General features: G+C 41.1%; 2 protein-coding genes across 3 annotated transcripts; both read left to right on the top strand.

The window, feature by feature from the left end:
- Positions 1 to 3235: 3235 nt before the first annotated feature.
- uqcc3 (ubiquinol-cytochrome c reductase complex assembly factor 3) lies at positions 3236 to 4975 on the top strand. The gene is made up of 2 exons (XM_005754876.2): positions 3236 to 3532; positions 4655 to 4975. Exons 1-2 carry the CDS (start codon positions 3416 to 3418, stop codon positions 4781 to 4783), a joined length of 246 nt encoding a protein of 81 aa, XP_005754933.1. The 5' UTR covers positions 3236 to 3415; the 3' UTR covers positions 4784 to 4975.
- A 722-nt stretch (positions 4976 to 5697) lies between these two features.
- LOC102207593 (SUB1 regulator of transcription) lies at positions 5698 to 10810 on the top strand. Of its 2 annotated transcripts, none has more exons than XM_005754875.2 (5): positions 5698 to 5838; positions 7897 to 7966; positions 9496 to 9615; positions 9861 to 9969; positions 10117 to 10810. In XM_005754875.2, the coding sequence occupies exons 2-5, from the start codon at positions 7898 to 7900 to the stop codon at positions 10194 to 10196; spliced, it is 378 nt and encodes a 125-aa protein (XP_005754932.1). In that variant the 5' UTR covers positions 5698 to 5838; position 7897; the 3' UTR covers positions 10197 to 10810. The 2 variants fall into 2 exon arrangements, with proteins under 2 accessions (XP_005754932.1, XP_005754931.1); XM_005754874.2 differs by having other exon boundaries at positions 5701 to 5838; positions 7894 to 7966.
- Positions 10811 to 11306: the final 496 nt, after the last annotated feature.

Genomic DNA, 11306 nt, shown 5'->3' with positions numbered 1-11306 from the left:
GGTCCTCTAAGCGACAACCATTTGTTTCCCCCTTCACTTTTGGACTCGACATTTTCAGTGTGGTGTGACAAGGGTATAAAACAGTTCAAACATTTATATGTGGATGGTGTTTTCGATAGTTTTCCCAACTTGTCTTCTCGTTATAATCTCCCTATGACCCATTTGTTTCGCTATTTTCAAATTCGAAATTTTGTTGCCAAGTGTTTCCCAAATTTCCCCTCTTTACCTCCAGAACAGCAGTGGGAAACTACGTTATCATTTGTTCCTCATCACAGAGGAACCATTTCGAAACTCTATGATGCTATTCTGTCTTTTAGTAACCACTCTAATGTTAAGCTTAAGTGTACATGGGAAGAAGAACTGGGAATTTGAATACATGAGGAGTCTTGGGAACAGGCTATAGCGAGGGTACGATCTTCCACCTCCTGTGCTCATCTTGGACTTATTCAATTTAAGGTCATACACAGGGTGCATTTCTCTAAGTCTAGACTTTCTGAATTGTATCCAGAAGTGGAAAATAAATGTGATAAATGCCATGGTTCTCCTTGTCACCTCAGCCACATGTTTTTTCTGTGTCCTGAGCTACAAGGTTTCTGGACAGGGTATTTTGCTATTATGTCAACTGTTCTTGGGGCAACTCTTCATCCTTGTCCTCTGATTGCTGTATTTGGGATTCCTGTTCGCTCACTTACACTTGATTCCACACAAAAGGACATTATAGCCTTCACATCCCTACTAGCGAGACGTCTAATATTGTTGCATTGAAAGTCTGTTAAGTATCCTACTGTTTCCCGGTGGCTTAAAGATGTCATGTTTTTTTTAAAACTTGAAAAAATTAAATATACGTTGAAAGGTTGCACAGCCAAATTTTTTCACAAGTGGCAACCCTTTATCTCTTATTTTGCTAGTCTAGAGGTATTGCCTGTTTAAATCTACTTTTGTTACTGTTATATTCCTCTAATATGTTTGATGGTTGTGTTGATCTGTGTGGGGCTGGGGGGGGGGGGGGCGTTGTGGTTTTTTTTTCATATATATGTGTGTTTATTTACTTAGGAAAATGAAGAAAGGTTGATTGTATTTCGGTAACTGCAAGTACTGTTGTTTTCTTTTTTCAATAAAAATATTTTCCAAAAGAAAGCTCGAGTTAAGTGAGCTGGAGGAAATGAAAGGCAATATTATATGGTGTGGAGATTTGACTGCACATCATTTGTTATGAGGGAGTGAGCAAACAGACTATAATGGTTAAGTGTTAGAGGAATTTCTGGATGATAAAAATCGTGTATGTTTGAATGATGGGAAAAAAACAAGAATTGATATTAGTTCAGGTAAGGACTCGGTATTAGATCTAACATTTGTATCTCGCTTTTTGGCTCCATTATGTGAGTGGCAAGTAAGAAATAAGTGATTTGATAGAGATCATTGTACTGTAGTCAGTAAAGTAAGGATGGGTCAAATTCCTGAAACATTAGAAGGAAAGTGGGTGTTTGGGAAGGTGAATTGGGGGAAATGTAGTACTCCAAAGGTTGATTCTGTTCATCTGGACGTAGTGTTTTGTGGGAGAAACGTTTCGTCATCATCCAGGTGACGTCTTCAGTCTCAGCTGACAGCAGGTTTCAATCTTATAAACAGCACATTTGCATAATGACTGAAACCAGGCCAGTGAAGGAACAATGGGCTGGGAGGTCAGTTCCTTCATCATAATTATGCAAATTCTCATGACCATTGATCAGTGGCTGTTGATCAATGGTCATGAGAATATGCATAATGAACAGAATCAACTTTTGGAGATTTACTTACCTGGTTGATTGAGCACGCATGAAGACAGGAAGTGTAATAGTTTGTGTGAAACAAAGCTTTTACAGGTTCAAAATCATTTGAGTGTTGAGTACAATAAGAAGAACAGAGAGAACATATTGGAGAGATTTCTGGAATACAAAAGTTTGGGGGATGATCAGGAAAATGGGGGAGACAGAAGAGAATGGAGTTATCCAATACTTAATAAAAATAATCAAGTAGCTGTAACTGATTTTATTAGCAAGTACCTTTGTTAAAATAGATAGTGGGAGAAATGTAACAGATGAGGATAAACGAGCGAGAACTAAAGGAAGAAATCGTGAAGCTTTGAGAAGGAAAGGGAGTACTGACTATATAATGAACTGTCCCTTCTGGAGAAATGAAAAGCACTCTGGGATAGTGCTCCAGGGAAAGACGTTATATTATGTTAAAACATTTATGTGATGTAGAGTTAAATAAATTGTTAATGTTATTTAATAAGATATGGAAAGTAGGGTGTCTCCCACATAGATGAAAAGAAGCAATAATTATCCCAATAAAGAAACCTTGGAAAGACCATAGTGATCCTGGAAATTATAGACCCATTACTTTGACTTCCAATATGTGTAAACTGATGGATGATGAATGAGAGGTTAGTAAGATATTTAGAGTCAAGAAATAGTTAAAATAGGATCACGTGTTTCAGAGCCACGTAAAATAGAAAATGGAACTCCTCAAGGACGTGTAGTAAGCCCAGCGTTATTTTCTGTAATGTGCCATATTACTGGCTTCAGAATGGGTGGAAAATAGTAGAATTTCAAAATGAATAGTATGTATTGATTCATTGTCACCAATGGTACGTACTGAAAATAAAGTACAAGTAATCACCAGAAGATTCTGTATGAAGTTCTTTCTGCTTGTCATAGATTATGTGAACAAAACAGAAGTATAGTAACAATGTGGACTCCTGCTCATGTAGTTATTTTGAGTAATGAAAGAACAGATAGGTTGGCTAAGGAAACTATTAAAGAAGTAGATATTGATATGCAGATGAGTAAATCTACAGAAAATGGCGTGGGATAATGAAGTAAAAGGGAGACATTGGTAGAGACAACAAAGTACAGTTAAAGCAGAAACAGAGGAATGAGTAGGAGGGAGGCGATGATGATAAAGAGAACAAGAACAGGTGGTTGTTTTCTGAATGGGACCCTTTGGGATGGAGAAACATCTCACTGGTTTATGTAATTGGTGTAATGCCATGGAAACGACTGAACATGTGTTACCAGTTGCACGAAGTATGTCAAACAAAGCAGATGGTGAGGGCAGAAATGGGCCGTACATGTTTGAAAGTGTGGCTGATCAGTTAAGTCATGATGAAGGGAAAGATGTTTCGTTTTTCAGAAATACCGGATTCATCAAGAGGATTTAGGAGACGATGTCGCAGTAAAGCCCGGGAGATGGCAGTAGTGCAACTTTGCTGGATGCAGGCTGCCGTTAAAACGAAAGAAGAAGAAGAAGCTTTCCCATCCTGCACTGCTGCTTCTCGACGTTATCCAACACACCAAGCCGAATGTAGAAGGTGAGCTTCAGCGGACAATCTGATCGCGATATCAGACAGATACGGTGACAGGCGCCCTTCAGCATGAGTGGCATGCGGACCATGCTGACCTCTGCGATCATGGTCGGGGCGCTGGGGGTCGGCTATGGGATGTGGTCTGTGATATCTCCCGGAGAGGAGAGGCGGAGAGAGATGATCAAGGTGATTCACAAGTTTCATTGCGCTTAGGTCGCTTTTTCACACATGTCGATGTTAACATGTAGTCTTTCCAAACTTTATCAAAGACAGAGAAACTGTAGGTCATAAATAACAATGATGTGTCTGGTTAAAATAAAAACATTTTATTTACCGTCAGCATCATTAAAGTGAACGATTGCAGTCACGTGTATTTCTGGAAGATTGTAATACTGACGTAGCGGGACCAGATCTTTAACTTCCTTGTTGTGTAGTAGGTAAGCGAACTGTATGTGACCGCCGTCATCTGTGAACCACCGCCGCCCCGTATCAGCCGCTTACATGTTCTTGCGCTCCTACACTGAGTTTTACGGTCGTATTTCCTCTTCTCCTTCTGCTGATTACACACCTACAGTCATTGGTACTCAGTGCAGGTGTCCCAGAAGAGCAATCCACGGGAAATGTTGTGTGTCAAGGGTCCAGGATCTGAATTTCCTCATACTGACAGCTCACTTTACCTCGGTTTTATACGCCTGGGGAAAAAACGCTGGACCTTTCCCCTGCTGTTTCCTCGCCTGTGTAGATTCCCTCACATTTATTTCAGCGCTCTCCTGCCAGGAATTTAAATCCATTTGTGAGATCTTAGATTTGCACTGTGATTATAATTCTTTATACTGAGGTGATGATTGTTAGTCTCTCACTGATAAATTCAACCCCCCAAAAAAAAACAAAAACAAACCAAAAACAACAACAAAAAACAGTGAGAAAGTAGCTTGACATGCACAGGACAGTATACTGAACTAGCCAATCCCAGTACTCGCAAGGTGCAGTTACATTTCAGGAGGTGCACATCAGGTTACACTGTATGCTTTAAAGGGGTTTCTGGTTATGATGTTGAATCAGGCATAACTGTGCTCCTGTGCATTTCTGGCTACTTTCTCAGCAGAGTTTTCAAATGTGAGAAAAATGATAATATAAGGAGTAATAATCAAAGCATCAATACAAGGACTCAGAGAAAAATCTTGGAATATCAAATCCTCCTGCTCTGTTTACAAGGTGAGGTTTGTTATACAAATCAAATTTACCTGAGACATGAATGTATTTAAATGATGGAGTAATTTGTGACAGGTGTTTCCTCCTGCCCATCAGAATCTGCCCGAGTCAAACCCGTTGAGAATGGAAGAGACGAGGCAGAGGAACGCTCTGGTGATGCAAGCTCTAAAGGATGCTGCTGAAACCAGCGAGAATCTTGCGAGAGGACTGGGACCTTCAAAGTAGACGGACTGTGTGGTTCTGAGACCTGCTTGCAAAGCCTTTACCCTGCATACATGCAGGCTGCAACCTGTGCAGATAAAGACAGACAATCCTTTGTGGTACAGAGGAGCCGTTGTGTGATACTCTGTTGTCATTGCACATGAAAACAATTGAGGTAAATGTTAAAATTGTTTATTAAACTCTCCAAACAACGTCCAACTCATCTGTCTTATTCAAGCTTTATGATTGCTGTGATAAGCAGGTACACGTTGACATGTGTGGTTAGCACTGCCACCTCACAGCGATCAGTCCAGCCCTGGGCCTTTCTGTGTGGGGTTTGCACGTCTTCCCTTCCACGGGTCAGCTGAATGTGGATGGTTGCCCATGACAGCTCAGATACACACCCACAGAAAGAAACCTGCAGTATGTGATTCCTCTGTGCCACAGAGCTGCATTAATGAAAGACAGCAGTGAACCTTACTGCAGAGGGTGACACGGGACAGCGTGACCTCAGGACTCAGCCCCTAAATTCTCCAGATTATTTATTAAATTTGTGTTGTTTTGTTTTTTAATGACAAGATTAATTTGAAACTTTGTGTATCCTTTTTAAAAATTCCATTCATGATCACCTTTAGGGGGGGCAGAAAGGGTGCTGGTCCAAACAGTCTTTGTTCAATTTAAACTAACAGCCAAATAAAAGAAATGGATCATCAGTGGAGCAATATATCTTAAAACAAACTGTTGTCTGTGTCAGCCAAACATCCTGATGAACAGTTTGTTTTAAGGTCATGTTTAAAGTCCGGTTTCTTTACCAAAACCAAGAAGCTGAAACTGGAAATAGGTCGCATGTGCACTGAAGTCCCTGTGAAGGTGCTGCTTTTGTACTTTTCGTGGGTTAAAATACACGACGGGCGCCTTTTGTACAGCAGGCGGCGCTGTGCGCTCACCCTACAGGAGTTTGCAGTGAGGACCCCGAGTGAAGAAGAGGAAGATGCGCGCCCTCGAAAACATTCTCGCGTTGGAAAAATCGGTTAGCTTTCCGCTTCCTGTCAAGAGATCCAGGCGCTCCGTCAGATAATGTAAGCATGAGCCGTTAGAATAGAAAATGTTGAAAACGCGTGTTTGTCGACTGTTGTTTGTACAGAGGAGCCGTTTGGTGCGATATAGACGCTGCTGCACGACGCAGCTGAAGCATGCGACACAGCGCGTGAGCCTGCTCGGCTAACTGCAGCCACGCGCTTCAGATAACGTTTAGCTTGTTAGCTAGCGGGTCCGAGGAGCCCGGTGCAGACGGCTGCTCGGCCGTAGGCCAGTTTCATAAGCAGGCTGGATTCTGATCTAGATTTTCCGGAGTGTCTGAAGGCAAACGCAAAAATGTGCGTCGATGCCGTTTGTGGCTCTACAAGCGCCGCTGTAACCTTTCATGTTACTCTGCAGGTTACGTGCGAAGGCCAAATGAAGCCGAAGTATAAGAACTGGACCCAGATATTCGTCACAGTGAGAGGGAACCATCCTCTAGTTCTTATTACGGTCTTTAAAATATAAACTGGCTGCTGTTTTCAGTGCATGCTTCGGTTGCATTCAAGGGCCACAGAAAGCATTTACACTAGCCTCGGGTTGAAATTTGGACAACAGCAGTACACATGCGTGTGTCCCTGTAACACATCGGCGTTTGGCTTCATGCTTTTTGAGAACACACCAGCAGAGGCTTTTGTTCAGACTCGGCGATGGCAGCCTTGTGTTAGCCTTGTAAGCTTCAGCCCTACAGTAAGGAGCAGGCACTGGCAGCTTAAAGGTTTCGCATGTAGTTGAGCAGTGCAAGTCTTCTGCTCTCCACGTTGTGTTGTGATCAAAGGGTGAAAACAACATTCTCGGCTGAAATCTGCATGATTTGTATTTTTGTGACCGCACACATGCTACGCTGCACTTTACGCATGAAGTATATTAGGAATGACTGTTCATCTGTGGCAGCTTCCACACCCACAGTATAAACAACAACTTATTGCAACTGCAGGGGAAAAAACGTATTTAAAATATGTAAAACATAGATCTTGTTCTTTGTTTGTTACAAAGAACAATTTAAATTGAAGATTGGATTTTTAGATTGGTTTTCCTTTCCCACAGGATGTTAGACTTTGTTTCCAAAGAACATTGTAGTGTGCTAAAGAGCCTCCTCTTATGGCTAAACTACTGTGGTGCGTGCCCAGGTATATTGAAGCCTGGCACGTTCTCATTGATTCTGGGTCACATGTGTCCTTCATTTCCATACTGGCTGTAAAGGTGAGGCAGAGCTTGTTTTAACGTTTTCAGTGTGCTCACTAGGGCTGTGCGACATGACCAAAATCTCATATCCCGATACAAGACATCTATTGTCCCGATAACGATATAAATCACCAAAATTTAACATTTTCTGTAAATTCTGTGAATCTCAGGCAGCTCGACTTGCGTGAAGTGTTTCCAGCTGAGCGTCGTGTAGCTGGAGTCGAGTGTTTTAACCGATGCATGAAACTACACATTTTTAGACATAAGTTGTAACGGCGCCGTTTCTTTGTGCGTATTTATTACACGGCGTGCTGCGGGGAAAAGCCTGTTCTAACGTTTGAGTCTAAGGTTTGTTTTTTAGCACCTGGCGGCTCTTTTTTACTTCTCATCCATAAATACTCTGCTCTTTCACGTGATTCAGTTTATTTTGAAAAGTGTCAACAGGATCTCGAGCTTTATTGTGAAAGGTTTATGTGAAACATACACATGCGGACAGGCCATGGTGTTACTGTCGTTGTTGCTAACAACAACGCATAAAAACAGGCGCTTGTCCGTCTGTAGTGTGGCTATATAAAATATAAGAGAAAGAGAGAACTTTAAGAAATGATTACAGCCACTACAGTGACATCAGAACGATGAACAAATATTACTGTAAACAGTTTATTTTGCGACACCACGAAACAAACGATAGCGTAAAATGAAACGACAGATGTTTTTATATCGTCATCTGATATACATCGTTATATCGAACAGCACTAGTGCTCACTGTGTGAGTTATTGTTATAGTTTAAGATCACTTTAAAACACGTTCCATGTTGCCTCAGGGTGTTAAGTTAAATATTAATACTGGATATTTTAAATCCCTGTTTCAGAAGAATGCCCAAATCAAAGGAAGTGCTGTCCTCCACATCTGGAAGTGACTCCGACAGCGAAGTGGAGACAAAGGTTTGTACTGTAACTCTGATTGTTGTGTCTTATGTATTGAAATTAGCAGTCACATACATTAGTAAATGTATGTGACTTTTACTGTCGTCAAAGGCACAAAGCACATGTGGTTAAATGAATACAAAAGATTAGGTTGGTAAACTTCTCGACCTTTATGACAAAAAGGTAAAAATCTTGATGCTTAAGTGACAACCTCAGCTAGGAATGGGTAAACCCAGGGCTGTCACACCTGCGGCAGCTGTCTGTGCAATAAAGTGTTTTACGTACATAGCACTCATGCAACACCTTTGCAAGCCGCTTTGTTTTTCTGCTAAGACATGGTAGCTTGTAATTAGCCTTCAATTCTATGGGAACTCCCGCAGTTCCTTTGCGTTTGCTGCCAGTCCCCTGGCAGGATGTATGTGCAGGCGGATTGGAGCAAGTCAGTACTACGGAGAAGCAGCAAATCTGAGTGAATCAGACCATCGTTATGTCATGGGAAGCAAGATATTTAAGAGAGATAATGGAAACGTCTTGAACTCCAACGCCCCCGTTACCAGCGGTTTCATGGACTGCAACGCCAGGTCTGTTACCTAAACGTGCACGTGTGGTTTCCACAGAAACACTGGGATCTCTGCTAAAAGCTCATACAAACATTTCTGCAACCACCAAACGGCTAAAACAAACAAATAAAAGAGCAGGTAAACAAATGGGAAGCAAAGTTACTGCTCCAGAGAATTTAAGGTGGCAGAGACGGATTTCACTGTGCAAAAACATTATGTATGTGTGCAGGTAACTTCAAAAACAATGAAAGCACAAACTGTTTTAGGCATGTAAATAAAGTTAAATCATTTCTGTGTTCAATACCTAAGAAATTCCAACTCTCACAGAGTCTAAGATGTGCCAAATTGTAGAACGTCTGGTCATCACTTAAAAACCTAAAACCTCTGTAACTTTGACCTGTTTCACCTCTGCAGCATAGATAACGTCCATATGTTGGTTCATGATTTTCTGCAGTGTATTGTCTTTGTTAGGCATTTTTAGGCAAATAAAAAAATCTTATCTTTCTGTTCCATCCTCAGTGACTTTGACACTGCAGCACCTGCTGTAATGTTCATGTCTGATGAACTCTCACAACTGTTTACTTTATGTTTAATACCAAGATCGTTTACACAGAGTTTGTAATTGTACAGAAACACTCAATTCATTTTGGAGCAGGAGCCCCAGAAATGACTCTCAGGGTTTAACAGGTAAAAAAAAACAAACACCACATTTCATGCCCGTGCTACAGCGTTTTGGTCTGTGCTATAAAACTAACAACCTTTGTAGCATCAGTGCTATAAGCTAACAAACACACAGCCCTGGGTGGACCTGTTCATGAGTGCTCACACTTTAGTCTGTGCGGCATCACCTCGTTTGAAACCTTCCCAGTGAAATCATCAAATTGGCTGACTGGTTTTCCTGTCCTTTTCTGGACCATAAATCAAATGTGCCTTTCAGTAATAGAGCTGCTAAGTTGTGATAAGTTGCTCAAAGTATTTGTTTTGAAGGCAAAGAGAAAGAAGCCAAGTGCCCCGGAGAAACCAGCCAAGAAAGCAAAGAGTGGAGAGAGCTCCAAGCCCGGGGGCTCGTCCAAGGGCAGCAGTAACGGGGATGACAACATGTTCCAGGTGGGCGCCACGTGTACTAGCTTTGGATTTTTGAGGTTGAAAAAATATATTTTATTATTATCTTTATTATTTTTATTGCCCCTTTATTATTGATATCTTTTAGATGTAAGCCCCAAATATGAGCATCTTATGTATATGTTTTTAAACCTTTGGAAAATTAACTTTGAATAGTAAAAAAAATTTTAGGATATTTTGGATAAACAAACCCAGGAAGATGAAAACATGAGTCACTTTACTTCTTGCAGATTGGAAAGATGAGGTATGTCAGTGTCAGAGACTTCAAGGGTAAAGTCCTCATCGACATCAGAGAGTACTGGATGAACCAAGATGGAGAGATGAAACCGGGGAAAAAAGGTAGTTACCAGAGTGAAGCAGCGGTGTTTTCATGATTAGGGTCAGTGGTAAAGATGAAGGACACGCTTATCTGAAGAAGTACGCTACGACTGGCTTATTGATGTTTTTACTGTCTTTTGCTTTAAATGCTGTTTTCATTTTCTTTAGGTATCTCCTTGAATCCCGAACAGTGGAACCAACTGAAGGACCAAATCTCGGAAATTGACGATGCCATTAAGAGAATATAAGCATTCCTTCCAGTGTTGAATCTGTTGAACTAACTGAATATGTTGGCTTTTGTAAAAAGAAGAAAAAAGCCTGGGATTGTTTTCTAACGGGTTTGTTTAATTTGTAGTTTATATATATGTAGTTGTCTGCATATTCTGGGTTTGTGTGTGTGAAACCTGTTTTTCAGCTATGGTAGTAACGGTGTGGGCGGAGAGTATGTGGTTATGGGTAGGTTACACCAATACAGTCATGTTTTTGTATTGTAGAATAAAAACAAAGACTAGCTTAATGTTTCAGTCAATGTGTAAGATCGTGTTCAGAACTGATCACGTGGATCGAACTCTTCATGCGTTTCTTTTTCATGTGCAGCTGGTAGGTCTCATCTCTGAAACCCAGCCTGGCTTGTTGTGTTTCACAGTGCTGTGCAAAAGTCTTGAGCCAAGTCTCAGTCCTGTTTCACACTTTGTTGTAATTGTTTAAATTGGTCTTGAGTTCTGCAGGCTTTCTGAGGCTGCCATCTTTTTCTTTGGACACTTACTGCATTTTCACTTCAGTCCTTGTATCTGTCTGTTTTCAGAAGATCTTGTTTATGTTAAGCAGCGTAACACCGACCTATAAAAACCACCAAACTTGAGATCGACCACTGTTGTGTCTACACGTAACAACTCAGCAAAGAACCAGTTTGGGATGGTATCTTTAGGTTACTAACAGGCATTCACAAAAACACATCTGTACCATTACTTTAGCTGAATCAGTGAAAAATGCCATACTGGTTTGAGTGGTATGAAATAGTATTTTTGCACCAACGAGGCGATGATCGGAAAACTTGCCATATTATAAAAGACGAAGTGGTAGGTTTAAAAACTGTCAGCAGATAAATCAGTATTTGAAAGTCACGTCTTTAAGAAACGGAAAGATGTCCAGCAGGGAACTGAAGAAACTTCTCAGATGAGAGGGGAAACTCTTCAAAAGAAGTCCAGACGCTTTTCTTTCCAAGCTCCTGGTTGACTGAGAAGCTTCACAGGCAGAAGGCTCCTGACATTAAAATGAAGCCTCATCAAGGGTGCAAGGCTGGCTGCTGAGGAAGGGACACCGATGGAAAGGGTGAGGTATGGGTTGTCTGGAGTTAT

This window comes from Pundamilia nyererei, unplaced genomic scaffold (genome assembly GCF_000239375.1).
Source record: "Pundamilia nyererei isolate P.nyererei 1_Seehausen unplaced genomic scaffold, PunNye1.0 scaffold00715, whole genome shotgun sequence".
NCBI lineage: Eukaryota > Metazoa > Chordata > Actinopteri > Cichliformes > Cichlidae > Pundamilia > Pundamilia nyererei.
This window is presented reverse-complemented; position numbering and strand designations above follow the sequence as displayed.

Bases quoted from the DNA above. Each gene is read 5' to 3' on its own strand.
- LOC102207593 (XM_005754875.2), top strand. From the start codon at position 7,898: ATGCCCAAATCAAAGGAAGTGCTGTCCTCCACATCTGGAAGTGACTCC. The intron at 7,967-9,495 runs GTTTGTACTGTA...TTTGTTTTGAAG, and splicing joins ACAGCGAAGTGGAGACAAAG to GCAAAGAGAAAGAAGCCAAG. The intron at 9,970-10,116 runs GTAGTTACCAGA...CATTTTCTTTAG, and splicing joins GATGAAACCGGGGAAAAAAG to GTATCTCCTTGAATCCCGAA.
- uqcc3 (XM_005754876.2), top strand. From the start codon at position 3,416: ATGAGTGGCATGCGGACCATGCTGACCTCTGCGATCATGGTCGGGGCG. The intron at 3,533-4,654 runs GTGATTCACAAG...CCTGCCCATCAG, and splicing joins GGCGGAGAGAGATGATCAAG to AATCTGCCCGAGTCAAACCC.